The following is a 17,216-nucleotide window of genomic DNA, read 5'->3' on the forward strand; positions in this document are numbered from 1 at the left end:
ATATCTGATGATGTATGCTTGGGGGGGGGGGGGGGCACTAGCAGAGAGGTGATACTTCCATCACTCATTCCCTGTTAGATCCGCCCCATTATAACTAATGAAAGTCATGGAGGGGGAAGGAGGGGCTTGTGACTCATCACTACGTAAATGCTGTTGGGCGGCCAAGATCTTGATGAACTTGGAAGTGAAGCATGTTAACAGAAAAACTAGCATGCGCAGTACAGGTGGCAATGGTCACACCTTAGGATCTGATGCTGAAGCAGGGATATAGGGAGGAGGCAGCACCATTGAATGGTAGGATCAACCATGTTTTTATCACTGTACATTCTACAAGTGGCACTGACATGGTGCTCTGTTGTGGCTGTCAGGAAATGCGTGTCACACAAACTATATAAAGCAGCATGTAAAAAAGCAGCATATACAGAGGAAGCATGCCCTCCAGCATTTCAAAGAACAAAATGTATGGGTTGTTCTGTGCACTAACCCACTCAGTGTTCCACAGTTGGGTGGCAACTTGCACTGAAGTTTCAGCATACCTTTTGACAGTATGGTCCAACTAAGCGTTAAGCCAAATTTTTGTGTACAATGACATTTGCAATCCTGGTACCCATAAAAGCTGCTTTAATCACTATGCCACAAATAGGAGTCTCATAGATGCACATAAACCTTATGTAAAATAAAATGCAAAATCACAAAGCTCTTTTGGCCATACTTCTCATATGGGTCACAGGAGTGTACTTGTACTTCTGTGACCCAGAATCAGCTGACAGTGTGCCAAAGCCCACCATCGACTGACGTCACATTTCTGCTCCAGTCTCTATATGTTTCCTGACAATAATGTCAGGATCCACCCAGATTCCTGATCAGCAGTTGGCTCAGCCTCTCAATGTGCTGCTAAGAGCCTGAGCCAGCCGCTCCTGCCAAGTGCTTCAGTGAGTGCTGGAGGGGCAGAGCAGAGCACTGACAGTCACTGCTCTCTGCTCAGTGAAGACCGAGAACTGAGTAATCAGTGGGTATGTGATTAATCAGTTCTCGGCCTTATAACTGGTGGGGGGACAGCTGCCCCTGACACCCCTGCATTTCTGTCAGATAATGTACCACTTCGCCCCGGAAAATTGTTGCAATTACAAATGTTTCGGCATTCTCATGTTTCATTCTTTTGTTTGTATTGGTACACAAAAAAATTAGAGAAACAAAAAAGCCAAATCTGACACATTCCATGCAAAACCCCAAAAATGGACAGGAGAAAATTATTTGCACCCCCTATTTAATATTTGGCAGCAGACCTTTTGGAAAAAATAACTGAAATCAGTCACTTGTAACCATCAATGAGTTTCTTCCACTTCTCCACTGGAATTTTGGACCACTTTTCTTTCGCCAACTGCCCCAGGTCTCTCAGATTGGAAGGGTTCCTTTTCCCAACTGCTGTTTTAAGATCTCTCCACAGGTGCTCTATGGGATTTAGATCTGGCCAGTTCAGTACTCTCCGGTGCTTTGTCTTAAATCATTTCTGGGTGCTTTTTGACGTGTGCTTTGGGTCATTGTCCTGCTCTATGACCCATGACCTCTGACAGAGACCCAACTTTCTGGCCTTTGGTTTCCTCAGGTAAGTTTTGTCAAACTCCAATCTGGCTTTTTTATGTTTCTGTGTCAGCAGTGGGGTCCTCCTGGGTCTTCTACCATAGCGTCGCTTTTCATTCAGATGGTGACGTATAGTGCGAGCTGACACAGTTGTACCCTGTGCCTGAAGGTCAGTTTGATTTTGTCTTGGAGTTGATCGAGGTTCTTTATCCACGATTCGAGCAATCCTTCCAAATCTTTGCTTAATTTTTCTCTTTCGTCCACGTCCAGGCAGATTAGCTACAGTGCCATGAGTTGTAAACTGCTTGGCAATGTTGCACACAGTGGACACAGGAACATTAAGACCTCTGGAGATTATTATTATTATACAAGATTTATATAGCGTGAACAGTTTGATGAAGGTAGACATTACAGTTACAATACAATTTGGTACAAGAGGAAACAGAGGGCCCTGCTCGTTAGAGCTTAGAATCTAAGAGATGGACTTGTAACCTTGAGATTGTCCATGCTTTTCCACAATTTTTGTTCTCAAATCCTCAGACAATTCTTTGCTGCTCTTTCTTTTCTCCATGCTCCATGTGGCACGCAGAGACACACAACAGAAAGGTTGAGTTAATTTTTCACCATTTTAACTGGTTGCCAGTGTGGTTTCTATATTCTCAGCACTTGTTAATTGATACAGGTGAGTTTAATTGCAAATAACAGGAGCATCACAAACTGAATGAAATTATTTCTTACAATTTTGAGAAGGTTCAAATCATTTTGTCCAGTCCATTTTTGGGGTTTTGCGTAGAATGTGTCAAATTTTGGATTTTGTTTCTCCATTTTTTTTGTCATACCAATACAAACAAAAGAAATAAACATGAACATGCGTAAACATTTGTAATTGCAACAATTTTCTGGGTGTAGTGGTGTGTTATCTCTCAGAAATGCAGAGGTGGAAGTATTTTTGACCATGACTGTAGGGACTGTATTGTTTGTCCTTCCTGCTCCTTGGTTTTTATAATGCCCCTCTTTCTAAAATATTTGAAAATCATGCTCTAATTGGCACTTGCGTGACCTCAGCCCTTCCCAGTTGGTGATCCAGTAGCATCCTGTGAGTGAAGTAGACATGTCCCACAGCAGTGACAAGTATGTCTCGTCAGCACTATAGGCTGTATGATGGCCACACCTTCTGTAGTTTTAGGGACTACACTGCAGGGGTGTCAAACGGACGGCCCTCCAGCTGTTGCGAAAGTCCCATCATGCCTTTGCCTTTGCGAGTCATGCTTCTAACTGTCAATTTTGCAATGCCTCATGGGACTTGTAGTTTGACAACAGCTGGAGGGCTGCCAGTTTGACACCCATGGACTACAGGGAGTAGAGCCTTGACTACCTGTGCTCTTCTGGCTTGAGTCAGGCTGGGTATTTACTTTTTTTTTTTTTTTACTATGGTTTACGGAATTATGTTTATTCAAAAGCTGGATTTGGACTTTTGGAAGCAAATCAGCAATGACAGTTCCCACAGTTTCTTCTGCCACATTCTTCTGGAACCAAAAAAAACAGAGCCTATTATGATTTTGTGCCATGTTACAAAATAGACCAAAATGGTGTGTCCAGTTCTTGTTTATGTATGTCTAACCCCCCCCCCCCCCCAAAAAAAAAAAAACCCATCACCAGTTACTTACCCTTAGATGGGGCATGTTTTTAGATTATCAGGACTTTTTTCCTTCATTTCACTTGGTAACACGTTTCCTGTCCTAGGCTGACAAACTCTCCTGCTGTACTATCTGTGCAGCAGCTGTGTTGTCACCCTAGGTTGATCTCCAGATTGAACTACAAACACTTCCCCCTGTTCTTATCTCTTTGACATAGGAAGGAGGACATGTACCCAGGAAGTTAGAATATAATGCTGGATTCTATCAGGATCAACAGACGTTGCTTTGTAATTGCAGAAAATGTACTTAAAATGGAACTTTACGCTTAATTTATAATCCTTATGCTGCTAGCATTAATAAATAAATAGGAAGGTATATTATATTTACTTGTTTCAAGCCTTTTTTTTTTTTTTTATATTTCTTTAGTTGCTTCCTGGTTTCTGGCCTAGGCAAATGATGTCATACATCCCAGGAGTCTTCAGGAGGGTAGGAGGTGTTTTCTAAGCTAAGTACGCCCTCCTGTCTGCATGCCTGAGCTAAGGGCAGATGGATTCAAGATGGTAAATGCTACATGAATCATCTGCTCTTGGTTGCCGTGGCTAGAAATGCTAGGGGGTGGGGTGTTTTCAAAGTGATTTCTCAGCAAAATAAAGCATGGAGACATGGAAGGATAGGGGAGTTTGCTTTGAATATTAAAAATGAATGAAATAGCATTTTGAATTTGTGATGCTCAGATACAGTACAGTTCTACTTTAACCTGAAAAAGAAAGCCAGTGCAGCCACCATATCTAAGAACTGGTAAGGTGCCGTATATTTAATTTTTGTCCTTGGGTTTAGAAGCTGTGTGAGGCAGGCGTAGCCAATAGTATTCCCCCCCCCCTCTGTTTTCTCCTAGCAGAGTCCATAACTGGACGTTGTGCAAATGTAGAGAGAGTGAATTGTATCATTTTAAATATTACCAGCCATGGGAGTGAAGCCACTTAAGTTGACGACCTTCTTTTTTTTGATTTGCAGATACCACATATGTTCTTGGACACTACAAGACAGAGCAGTGTAAAAAGCCTCCACGACTTTGTCGACAAGGTTACGCATGTCCTTATTATCACAATAGCAAAGATAGGAGGAGAAGTCCACGCCAAAATAAGTACAGGTATGATATTAGGAGAAAATAAATCAGTTTGAAATCAGAAATCCATGCTTTAAATAAGAATGACTGAAAATCTTTGTGACTGTACTTGTTATTTGAAAGGCTAGTTACACTTTTGTTACAGGTTTGAACTAATGTAAAGTATAACTAAAGTCTGCTGCAGGTCTCTGGGGCTTTTACCAGATTGTACAGTAAATTTGCACATTATGGTAGGCTGCCTGTAAAGGGCACCCCTCTAACGGTGCGATGGCTACAATATGACATCTTTGCCTTTGGCTTCCTCAGCGGTCTAAATTGGCGGGCCAGGGATGAAGTATGTCCCACACGGGAGTTTATTTTTTCTGGACACTCAAGGCATGCTGTGAATGTACTCGGAGTTGCACATGCCCGGCTCAGTCTACATTCAGTAAATATTGCTGGCAGGCATAAGAGACAAATACAGTACATCTAAATAAAAGAATGCCACATTCTTGTTATGCAGACGGACATGTAATCCTCCTTAAATGTAACAAACCCCCAAAGTGATCCCCTAACATTTACCCCACTCCCCATACACACGCACACACTGTTTCCCTAAACTTTAATTTTGACTTTTCTGTTAATCGGGTTTTGCTCTGCCTCCACTCACCTTCTGAGCCCTACCATTAATCTTGTAATGTGAGTGGCTACCTCATAAAGCATAGAGGCCAATTTTCTGTATTTCTCTCCCCCTCCCCAGTATTTAATTAAGGTGGCTTCTAATACATTATTTTTTCATTATATTCTCAGTTGAATTTCCTCGGTTTGTGACAAATTTACTTTAAGTATATATAAGTATATATAATGTTATACCCCAGAAATAGAGTAACCATTTACCTATCAGGCACTTGTACCCTCTTCCTGCCCAGGCCAATTTTCAGGTTTCAGCACTGTCGCACTTTGAAAGACAATTGTGCGGTCATGCAACACTGTACCCTTATGAATTTTTTATCATTTTTTTCACACAAATAGAGCTTTCTTTTGGTGGTATTTGATCGCCGCTGGGTGTTTTTAATTTTTTGCGCTATAAACAAAAAAAAGCAAAAAAATTAAAAAGTTTTTCTTTGTTTCTGTTATAAAATTTTGCAAACAGGTAATTTTTCTCCTTCACTGATGTGCATTGATGAGGCGACACTGATGAGCTGGCACTGATATGCAACAATGATGGGCACTGATAGGCAGCACTGATGGGTGGCGCTGACTGATGGCACTGGTGGGTGGTACTGATGGGCGGCACTGCTGAGCACAGATGGGTGGCACTGGTGGGTGACACTGCTGGGCACCGATCATCATGGCACTGATCGTCAGTGCCATGATGATCGGTGCCGATCCGTCCTCTGACAATTGCCGTTTATCGGCAGTACTTTCCTCACGCTGTGACAACTGCATTTACTGGTGATCTGCTGTGTCATTAGACACGGCTGATCACGTGGTAAAAGGCCGCTGTGATTGGCCTTTTACCACATCACCTGATAAGCTGTGTCTGTGGGACACAGCGTTCACGGGGATCACCGTGTGTGCGGCCCTGGGGGCACGTGGGAGGGTGCGTTCTGGTAGGACGTCATATCATGCCCTCCCAGAACTGGACAACCACGCTGTAGCCATCATTCGGCTACAGCGCGGTTGCCAAGTGGTTAAGGCTGAAAAGTAGCAACATTGCCCCACCCCTCATTTCTCTGATATAAGGATTTCAATAGGCACAGAGAAGTTGGTCCATTTGCATTGCCTGTAATTTGACAAATTTGCTTTAAATGTAGGAGCCAGCTATAAAAGTTAGGAGCCAGTTTTTTTTAGCATAGCGTGTGTTGTCAGCACCCGGGGCAAGGAAAGTAATTTGCACCCCCTAACCATAACTTACAGCAGGGCAGCTAGTCAATAACCTTGACGTTACGCCATTATGTCAGGGTTATAAGCTGGCTGGAAGGAATGACAATAAAAACATGTTATAGGGGGAAACTCCTCAATATTATGCTGATTGCCCTTTCACTAATTCTCACAAATCCCCCCCACAGTGGGGTGTCGGCGCTCTCCGGGAACACACAGCTCTCAAACACTGCCTCTCCATCAGCCAGTCTCCCTGGGCACCCTGAGATTGGCCTACACCACACACCCTGATCTCCTACCCCAGATCCAATCCCCGATGGGTGACAGCCGGAACGGAACAGGTGTCCGAGCAAGGCCTCCAAGGAGAGTGGAGGGAGGTCAGAGTCCGCACTCTTCTCTCGCCCTAGAGCGGCTCTGGCAGAGTTGGGAGCCAGCAGTCAGGCTCATCCTTCGATCCTCCATGTTCGCTGTCCTGTCACATCTCTGCCATCTCCCCAGAGTGGTGATCAGAGACCGGTTGATGGAGGGGCAATGGCTGAGAGCCCTGTGTTCCCAGAGAGCGCCGACACCCTGCACACAGCAGTCCGGAGTGCCGGTATGTGGAGAAAAAAAAGCAGCAGAGCTAAAGTTTTTTCTTTTTGTTTTTAGATGTTAAAACTAAATCAGCTGCCCAGTGCCAAAAGCTGCATGTCCGGGGCATCAGGCAATAGGAATTACATACAGTTGGTGCCAACAGTGAATGGGTTGGCAAAAGCCCAGGTGCCAGGATACCATGGTGACCTGGCGCCTGGCATTTGTCGAGCCCTGCTGTACTGGCATAGGTCACCCCATTAGACTCCATCTGCTTAAAGGGTCATCTTCCATTTTGAATGACAAGACAGGTGCACAGCTTTGATCATCTGCAGTTCCCCATAGTTTACTTTAGAAGTATGGAGGTTATAGCTTGTCCCCTGGAGAATCCATTTGGCTATACGTTTCTGCCTAGTTTGCATTGTGTATGATCTAGCTCTGGTTATACTTATCAACAGGAACTCTTCTGTTGCCAAATGCAGTTTATTTTCTGGTTTACCTGGATTTCACATTCTTTTCTTGCATAGGTCTTCCCCGTGTCCAAATGTAAAACATGGCGATGAATGGGGTGACCCTAGTAAGTGTGAAAGTGGAGATTCATGTCAATACTGTCACACAAGAACAGAACAGCAATTCCACCCTGAGGTAAAAGTTCCCCCTTTTGCCCCTTTATGTAACTTTCATTCTGACTCTCACCATATGGGGCTATGGTGTGTCATCAGTTCTAACACTCCTTTTCCCCTCTTACATAGATTTACAAATCTACAAAGTGCAACGATATGCAACAGTCTGGCAGCTGTCCACGTGGGCCGTTTTGTGCCTTTGCACATGTTGAACGTAGGTTATTTTATCACACTTCAGTGTGTAACTTGTACACTGTACTGAAAATAATTAAAAACCCTTTAAAGTATATCTAAAGAAAAAATGTTTTCTTTTGATAGTGTACAAGTGTTAGATCCCCTGTCAGTTTTTATTGCTATAGGTGAGTGGTAGCACTGAACTTTTATTATGGATGGTTTCTGACCCATATTTTCATTATGATTATGAGTGTTGTAGGAAGGACTTCCTATGGCGGCTCAACATGAATGTGTGTGGAGTACCATAATGAAAAGTCCGAGATTTATTATTGTGAGGGAATTTGATTATATTCTATAATTTTGTATACTTAAAACAGCCAAAACATTTGGAACACAGGCTAACTATATAGCATATCACTCAATACCCCCGAACATCTAAATGCTCATAATTCAACAATTTCAAGTTTAATCAGGAAGAAGGGGGGCACGCTAAAACTTGTTGGCTGTTTTATGTTTACAAAGTTGGTAATAAAAAAATATTGCTCAAAAGTGGAAATCTTGGATTCTGGCACTCGTCTTCCATTGGATTTTTATTTCTGTCTATGACCCTGCTGGGTTATTTATCCACTATATTTGTGCTGGTGATCATTTGTTTCTGGTACAGTAAAATGAAAAATCACAAATGTTGGCAGGATGTGAGGGGCAATTGTCCAATGGGGACACATGTTCTGGTGACCAGACAGGATTTCCTCTTACTTCCTGTTGTGTCTCTGAGACATCCCATAGACAAGAAATCTGACAGGGGTTCTGAATACTTCCTAATCTATCCAAAACGAAAAAAAAATAACAATTTGTCCATAGATACACTATTAGGTTGCTTGTTATGAATAGAGTAGCTGTTTCAAAATATCAGCGCCCCAACTGCCTTTTTAAGTACTATGCAAGTGCATTCGACTTCAGCAAGTGTTAGTTGCATGCTAGATCTGGAGCAATGAAGCTGAATGTGTTCTGCTTCACTTCATATGACATCATCAGAACTAGTGTGTTGCTGGTGAAAATCGGGTCATTGGAACGCTGATTGCTTATGACCTGTTCTCTTCATTGCACGTTGTAAGCTCTGGAGGTGACAATGTGCCCCAGACACAGATTGCTGCAGATGTTGTTTCTGTTTCTAATGTCTTACCTGCTTTCATAATAGTATAATATTCTCGTTATAGAGTCTCTTCTATGTGATGACTTACAATCTCCTTCAGCTGTGTCAAGCCCTACACAAACTGGACCTATTATGTATATGCCTTCGGCTGCTGGAGACTCTGTTCCTGTGAGCCCATCCAGCCCCCATGCACCAGACTTCAGCAGTGTATGTTGCATTTTACTTTCCTTTTTTTTAATAGAAATATTCTACTAATTGCTTTTTTTCAATTGTAATTCCATTTTTATAATCTCACCCACACTTTTCTGTTAACAGGAGCTGTGCAGGGTGCCTGACAGTACAGCCCAATAGACACCAGTAAAGCTGGACATGCTCGAAATGCTGCTGGTTCAGAATTCAATTGAAAGAAGGCGATTGTTTATTTGTCTTCTGTCGAAGGGACATGTTGGATAATTTTCCATCGATCAGCAGCCGATTAGCTGCAGCCACTGATCAGTGTATTCTGACAGTGGCGGGTGCCACTGTCAGAATAAATTGTCTTGGCAGGGGAATTCTTCCATCTGCCTCATATGTAACTGTGCCCACTGGCTGACTGAAAAAAATAAATGTGTGTGGCCAGATTTAGACCATGTGAGCACTGCAATGTAACAAACCTTGTTTGACACACACCCTCACCTGTGAACATACTTTTGCTAAGGGGCTGGCTGTTATTTGGTTCTGTTAGCACAGAGCCCTGCAGAGTGAGAGGAGGAAGCAGCAGAACTATAAAGAAATAGAAAGACATGAGACCTCAATTGGTCTTAATCATTAGAGGAAGCTAACTGGCTTTCAGGAAAAAAGTATGCTTTTGGATTAGACAGTCATATTGAAGTAAATGCCTGTGTATGTAGGCAATATACTCCAAAACATGCCAGATTTGAGTTGCTTTGATTTGCCTTTCATTTGCTTAACCACTCGCCCTCCTGAGGATTTACCCCCCTTCCTGACCAGGCCATTTTTTGCGTTACGGTGCTGTGTTAACTGACAATTGTGCGGTCATGCAACGCTGCACCAAAATGAAATGTACGTCCTTTTTTTTCCACAAATTGAGCTTTCTTTTGGTATTGTTTTGATTGCCTGTACGGTTTTTTAGTTTTTGCGCTATATAAAAAGACCGACAATTTTGAGAAAAAAAACAATATTTTTGACTTTTTGCTATTAAAAATGTCCAGTAAAAAAATAAAAATTTTTGCTGAAAAAAATCCCAATAAGTGTAAATTAATTGGTTTACGTGAAAGTTATAGCGGTACAGATACTGGAATTTTTAATTTTTTTAATATTATTTTTACTAGTAATGGCGGAAATCTGTGACTTATAGTGGGACTGCGGTGGGCATTCTGACATGGGGTAACTGACTTGGTGTCACTGACATCCCCAGTGACACCAATACAGTGATCAGTGCTAAAAAAAAGCACTGACACTGTACTAAGGGCACTGGGCAGGAAGGGGTTAACATGAGAGGCAATCAAAGGGTTAACTGTGTGCTGTTTTACTGTAAGCTGTGTCCATGTGCTTTACTGTAATCTCACTGCTTTGCATGGCTGTGCTGTGCACAGCCATCCAAAGCAGTGTGCATGAGCTGACAGGGAGAAAAACTATATTGTTTACATACAGTTCTCTCCCTCAGAGATGCTCGGCAATCATTGGGCGCCGGCGAATAATCACTGGCAGGGACCTGGTGATAGCTACTGCTGCGAAGGGTAGTGCGGGTAGGGCGTCTTGTGCGTGCCCCCCCTACCCAGAAATGCAAAATCACATATATATACAGTGGGGCAAAAAAGTATTTAGTCAGCCACTAATTGTGCAAGTTCTCCCACTTTAAAAGATGAGAGAGGCCTGTAATTGGCATCATAGGTAGACCTCAACTATGAGAGACAAAATGAGAAAACAAATCCAGACAATCACATTGGCTGATTTGGAAAGAATTTATTTGCAAATTATGGTGGAAAATAAGTATTTGGTCACCTACAAACAAGCAAGATTTCTGGCTCTCACAGACCTGTACCTTCTTCTTTAAGAGGCTCCTCTGTCTTGCACTCATTACCTGTATCAATGGCACCTGTTTGAACTTGTTATCAGTATAAAAGACACCTATCCACAACCTCAAACAGTCACACTCCAAACTCCACTATGGTGAAGACCAAAGCGCTGTCGAAGGACACCAGAAACAAAATTGTAGACCTGCACCAGGCTGGGAAGACTGAATCTGCAATAGGCAAGCAGCTTGATGTGAACAAATCAACTGTGGGAGCAATAATTAGAAAATGGAAGACATACAAGACCACTGATAATCTCCCTCGATCTTGGGCTCCATGCAAGATCTCAGCCCGTGGGGTCAAAATGATCACAAGAACGGTGAGCAAAAATCCCAGGACCACACGGGGGGACCTAGTGAATGACCTGCAGAAAGCTGGGACCAACGTAACAAAGGCTACCATCAGTAACACACTACGCCGCCAGGGACTCAGATCCTGCAGTGCCAGACGTGTCCCCCTGCTTAAGCCAGAACATGTCCGGGCCCGTCTGACGTTTGCTAGAGAGCATTTGGATGATCCAGAAGAGGATTGGGAGAATGTCATATGGTCAGGTAAAACCAAAATAGAACTGTTTGGTAGAAACACAACTCGTCGTGTTTGGAGGAGAGAGAATGCTGAGTTGCATCCAAAGAACACCATACCTACTGTGAAGCATGGGGGTGGCAACATCATGCTTTGGGGCTGTTTCTCCGCAAAAGGACCAGGACGACTGATCCATGTACAGGACAGAATGAATGGGGCCATGTATCGTGAGATTTTGAGTGCAAACCTCCTTCTATCAGCAAGGGCATTGAAGATGAAACGTGGCCGGGTCTTCCAACATGACAATGATCCCAAACATACCGCCCGAGTGGCTTCGTAAGAAGCATTTCAAGGTCCTGGAGTGGCCTAGTCAGTCTCCAGATCTCAACCCCATAGAAAACCTTTGGAGGGAGTTGAAAGTCCGTGTTGCCCAGCGACAACCCCAAAACATCACTGCTCTAGAGGAGATCTGCATGGAGGAATGGGCCAACATACCAACAACAGTGTGTGCCACCCTTGTGAAGACTTACAGGAAACATTTGACCTCTGTCATTGCCAACAAAGGATATATAACAAATTATTTAGATTCAATTTGATATTGACCAAATACTTATTTTCCACCATAATTTGCAAATAAATTCTTTCCAAATCAGCCAATGTGATTGTCTGGATTTTTTTTCTCATTATGTCTCATTATGTCTCTCATAGTTGAGGTCTACCTATGATGCCAATTACAGGCCTCTCTCATCTTTTTAAGTGGGAGAACTTGCACAATTGGTGGCTGACTAAATACGTTTTTGCCCCACTGTGTATATATATATATATATATATATATGTGTGTATATATATATATATATATATATATATATATATACGTGATTTTGCGCACTCTTGCTGACCTATAGCAGTATATCTGCTATAGGACAGTTGGGAAGCGGTTAAAGAGCTTAATTGAGCTGCTTCATGTTTCTTTTGCATTCAAGTTGACTTCTATGGCAAAGAAAGCCACAAAGATGCAAACAAAACAACCCTAAAACTATATGATAACCAGAGAGGCTGGAGGTGATTATGGATATTCCAGGATAAATTTTACAGCTATATGCAAGCTGTATTTAATACTAACTCAGAGGAAAGAACAAATACTCCTTTGCATTGGGGCTGCCCTTGCAGGATCGATTTAGGTCGTGGGAGGGGGGTCAGTAAAAAGCACTTTACTTAAACTTAGGTTCACTTTATAGAAAAAATAAAAAGCAAATTTTTTTGCTAGTAAAAAAATGCATCAATTATTTATTTTTTTTTTAGGAGACTACAGTGCATTCACCCAGGTTCTGCAGACTCTCAGTTCAGCTGTCTGCCCAGTTACTGAAGTCCAGGGATAATCAGTGAACTATGGGAGCACTCACCAGCTTCCTCACTGATCATTGAGAACTACAAGCCATCTGCTGCGGTGGAAGACTTCTAGTTCGTTCATTCACAGAACTATGTGGATGGGGTTGGGAGACTCCCTCTAGAAACTCATATGGGGCCTATGTCAGTGTACATCATGAGGTGAGCGCTGTGCCAAAATTGCTGGATAGCAGAACTTCCCTGCAAGAAGTTGTAAGGTATGCCTTTCAAGGGTGAATACTTGCAATGCTCTAGAGATGTTTATCCAAAAAAATCACAACAGGAAAGAGCAGTCTTTTACCTCCAAAAAAGTGACAGAAGCCTTCGCAGCAAAGGCCACCTTCCTCTGGAACCAAGAAGGTTTACTTTTGCTCTTTTCAGAACTCACTGGTGAGACAGAAAGTCCTGAACTACCAAACCACAAAGTCGGGCAACAAACCTTCTTCCACCTGAAGTCCCCTCCCACTTTTGCAATCGGGGTAATGTTTGGTGGCCTTTGTGGCCATATGGACCCCACATATCTTCAATGTCTCCATTAAAAACATTGTGTCCAAAGGCTGCAAGCCAGAGTTTCTCTGTCCTTTCTCCCTCTGTGCTTCATTTTGTCATATGTGTCTACTTTACCCAACAAAAAAGCAGTCTTGTTTGCTGACCACTTGTGCTCTTGGGGTCATTCTCCCTGTTCCAGAGCTTGAAAGGTTTCATAGTTACTTTTCCATCCTGTTGATAGTGCCTAAGCCAAATGACGATGTCCATTCTGGACCTGAAGTACTTGAACAAATTCTTACCTATTTGAAGTTCTGTATAGAATCTGTAGGGTCAGTGGTTGCTTTCATCCATCCAGGGGATTTCCTGGCCTCAGTGAACATCAAGGACGCCTACCTCCACTTCCCTGTATTTCATTTTCATCAGTGCTAACTATGCTTTGCAGCGGGAAAAAAAACATTTCGTGTTTGTGGTTCTTCCTTTTAGCTGCCTGGCCATGTCACTGTAAGTATTCACAAAGGTGCTGACCCCAGTTTTGGCTCTTCGGCAAGCTAGGGAGATTCCCATTCTGAGATATATAGATGATCTGCTCCTGCAGGAGTAATCCAGAGATGGCCTTGGGGCCATCAGACAGTTCAAGTCCTGCAGGACTTCAGCTGAGTCATCAGTATCAGAAAGTCAACCCTGAAGCCATTGCACCAACTGAAATATTTAAGCCATCATCCTGGATATGCTCCTGGCATGAGTTTTTCTTCTCCAAGGCTCAGGAACCTTTGCCTCTGCATGAGGGTGCTTGGGTTGATGACAGTCCCATTTTAGGCAACTTCATTTAAGACTATTGCAACTCAGCATCCTGACATCCTGGTTTTGATGGCTTAGCAGTTTAAGCCCAAGTCGCTACAGACAGGGATCTGGTGGTTTTCACGATTCCCAGTTGAGGACCAGAAAGCTTTCGTCTGGTAGGGTTTACCACTGTGCTTGAAAAGCACAGCCTAATCCCTGGATATACTCGGTGGCACAGGTTTTATCCTTCCTTCAGTCAGGACTAAACAACTCCTTATCCCTGAGGACTATAAAGGTCATGTTTCTGCATTGGTGGTGCTCTGTCAGAGATTACTTACTTTCCATTCCTTAGTTAAGAGTGGATCACGTTGCTCCTGTGTCCAGTTATGTATTCCAAGAAAGAGATTTTACAGGCGAGTCAAAAATACCTTTTTACTTACCCGATCCTCTGTTCCTACAGGCTCCCTCCAGGTTGTAAAGCTGGTTCCTGCAGGCTCATCTCCCCTTTGTTCTGGCGGTCGGATGCCCTCTGATATCAAGACTAAATCAGACCCCATATCCCTGTTTTGGATGTGAGAACGTCAAGGGACAGTCCACTGCTGGAGCATGGGGGAGTAGAGAAGAGCATCAGCTGTTCGGATGGATAGCAGAGGATCAAATAAGTAGAAGTGCTTTTAGCAACTCCCTAGACCTCAACAAGCATTTAACCTTTACAGCGTGGAGGCAGCCCCATTGCAAGGGAGACCTTTTTCTTTCCCGGAGATGAGCTTTAAAAAGGGCATTTTTGTGTTTATTTTACCTTGCTTAGCTAAAATATTAGGTCATTGTTGGTGGATAACATTTACATTGAACAAAAGCGCATGTAAATTGCATTTCACTTGTAATTCAAACCATAAAAATACAGAAAGGAGCGCTAGACAAAAATTGGATAAAAGAGTTTAAGATAATTTTAATTGTTGATAAAAAGTCATAGAAGAACAGCCAACTGGTTTTGGGGGCATCATCACTCCTCCTTCAGTCACTGGATTCTCCATTAAAGTTTTATCCTGTGTTGAGTCCCAATGAAGGGGGAGTGGTGTTTGCCCTGCGTTGGATGTTTTTATATGACATCCTGACAGCAGTTGCTGAGAATTGCTAGATCAGGTTATTCCTCTATGAGGAGAGATCAATACTGGTTCTAATATAGATCTGTGATGTCATTGGTTTCCCGTTGAAGGGGGAGTTATGTTGCTCTGAAATGCGGTGGCTGTTCTTATGTCTTTTTATTAACAATACAATGATTTTAAACTCTCTAATCCGATTTTGGCCTGGCACTCCTTCTGTATTTTGAGTTTTATGGTTTGAGTTACTGTTGGGTGCCCATCAAGGGTAGACTTGCTATGTGGAAGCCTCCTCACCAGATCTTTTGAGCATTTTTTAAATTTTCTTTCAGCTGACTTCACTGGCAAGTCTAAAGGTTCCCAACACCTCTTTGAATATTCTGTTGTGGAATGCATTTCATTTTGTGTTAGTTTTATCGATGCCCCTTTTCTTCCTCATGGCAGATAGAGTATGTCATTTTAAATGCATGTCTTCCCACTTTGCAGGTATGGGGTAAAATGAGCCACCTTCCCACCAGTCCAACACCAGCATCAGTAAGTAAGACTGTATTAATTCCTCACAGAGTGAAATTGTGTAATCGGTGAAGAGGCTATATTTAGGAATGTCAAGTCTTTATTGCATTTTGCTTATCTACAATCATAATTATTATTGTTGTTATTAATATAGTTTTATATTATATAGAAAAATATAGTGCAACATTTTGAGCACCATTTTAGAAAGTAGCAGGAGCTAGTACAATACATCTCAATACATGAGAATTAGGGGGCCTTAAAGTGGAATGTTATTCCGCAGATTGAATTACACAGTCTGCCTCCACCTCCATCTTCCTAATAATGATACCTGTATTTTTTGGAGGGTTGGAGGGGCTTTTTCTGTGTTATTTAAATTATTTTCCAGGGGCCCTGGTCTAGGCCAGAATGATATGTCCTGCTCTCACAGCCTCTTGGAATATCTCCATTGCTTATCCCAGGAGGCTGCAAAATGGCTGTGAGCAGAGCTGCCGCTTCATTGGGGCTGCGCTGTCTGAACCCGGTAGAGGCAGCCTGCTGATGAGGACCAAAATGGCAGCGTGGGACACAAGCTGTAACACCCTGGCAGCAAATGGCTGCAGTACAATACTGGATCCACTGGGCACGTTGAGTATGTTTTTTTTTTTTTTTTTTTGGAGAAAGCAGCATAACCAGTAGGGAGGGGTTGGAGGCAAGGGGGTTCCTTTATAATGAGGGTTGCTTGCTGGTGCTTGACCATTGATTTTAACAATTTCACATTTGATTATACAATAATTTAACATATGTTTTGCATGTTATTTACATGTAAATGTCCTCCTTGTGTAGACATCCAAAAGCCCTGAGACTCCTGATGGGCACTGCAGTCTTGGATGCGATAACAGTAACCCCAGCAGACTCCGACCTGTCAGTCAAATGATACTATACTATTCGCTTCTTTGCGCCTCCCTTGGCAGCTACATAAAAGTTTTTGTATGAAGGTGGGGGTGGGAGAAAGGAGATGGCCATGAAGGACAGTAATTATATACTCCCAGAGGATAGGGCTTTGACATGGCAGGAAAGATGGAGAACTCTCCTGGAGTTGTTGAATTCCCTAGCAAGTGCTCTTTCTGTGTTTTACCTGCAAGAAAGGTTCTCTTAAAGCAGTTTTGACAAAGACAATAATGATGGTCTTTGCTATTCGCATAAAAAGTTAATGATGCCAGCTCTCATTTCTCTATCTTGACCTGTTCTCCTTTTGAAAAAAAAAAAGTAAGAAATCATACTGAGTACATGTTGCTGTGCATTTGAACTTGCTAGAAAATGTGACTCCTACAGAAAGAATTAAATTGGTTCTAAAGGCAAGAGATTTTTATCTTAATGTGTTCCCTAGATTATAGTAAAAAACGTCTCTGTCAGTGCCCCATCACCTCCCTGTATACTCACCTGAGTCAATCCAGTGCCATGCCCATCTGCAGTCAGTGGTGCTCTCTTACTCTTCACACAGGCACAGAGACAGCAGCAGAAGCCATTTTCTCCTGCTGTTGTCAATCAAATCCTGTGAGGAGGGGGCAGGGCCAAACCACACTGTGTGTGTCTATAGTTGCACACAGTCTGGCTTGGGAGCGAACGCACAAGTGCGCCCCTATAG

At 42.7% G+C, this 17,216-nt stretch overlaps 1 protein-coding gene across 5 annotated transcripts in view; it reads left to right on the forward strand.

The window, feature by feature from the left end:
* Nucleotides 1-17,216, forward strand: part of UNK (unk zinc finger) — an 86,616-nt gene that overhangs the window by 36,176 nt on the left and 33,224 nt on the right. For all 5 annotated transcript variants that reach the window (XR_016306553.1, XM_089654904.1, XM_089654901.1 and 2 more), the window contains 5 exons: nucleotides 4,233-4,368; nucleotides 7,305-7,422; nucleotides 7,530-7,614; nucleotides 8,792-8,934; nucleotides 15,566-15,613. Coding sequence is in view for 4 of the 5 variants with exons in the window: in XM_089654904.1 (XP_089511030.1) it covers nucleotides 4,233-4,368; nucleotides 7,305-7,422; nucleotides 7,530-7,614; nucleotides 8,792-8,934; nucleotides 15,566-15,613 (530 nt within the window). In the remaining variant the exon portion in view is untranslated. The remainder of the gene's footprint in view (nucleotides 1-4,232; nucleotides 4,369-7,304; nucleotides 7,423-7,529; nucleotides 7,615-8,791; nucleotides 8,935-15,565; nucleotides 15,614-17,216) is intronic.

The sequence above is a fragment of the Staurois parvus genome, unplaced genomic scaffold (assembly GCF_062004578.1).
Source record: "Staurois parvus isolate SC_StPar_1 unplaced genomic scaffold, SC_StPar_1.0 ptg000813l, whole genome shotgun sequence".
NCBI lineage: Eukaryota > Metazoa > Chordata > Amphibia > Anura > Ranidae > Staurois > Staurois parvus.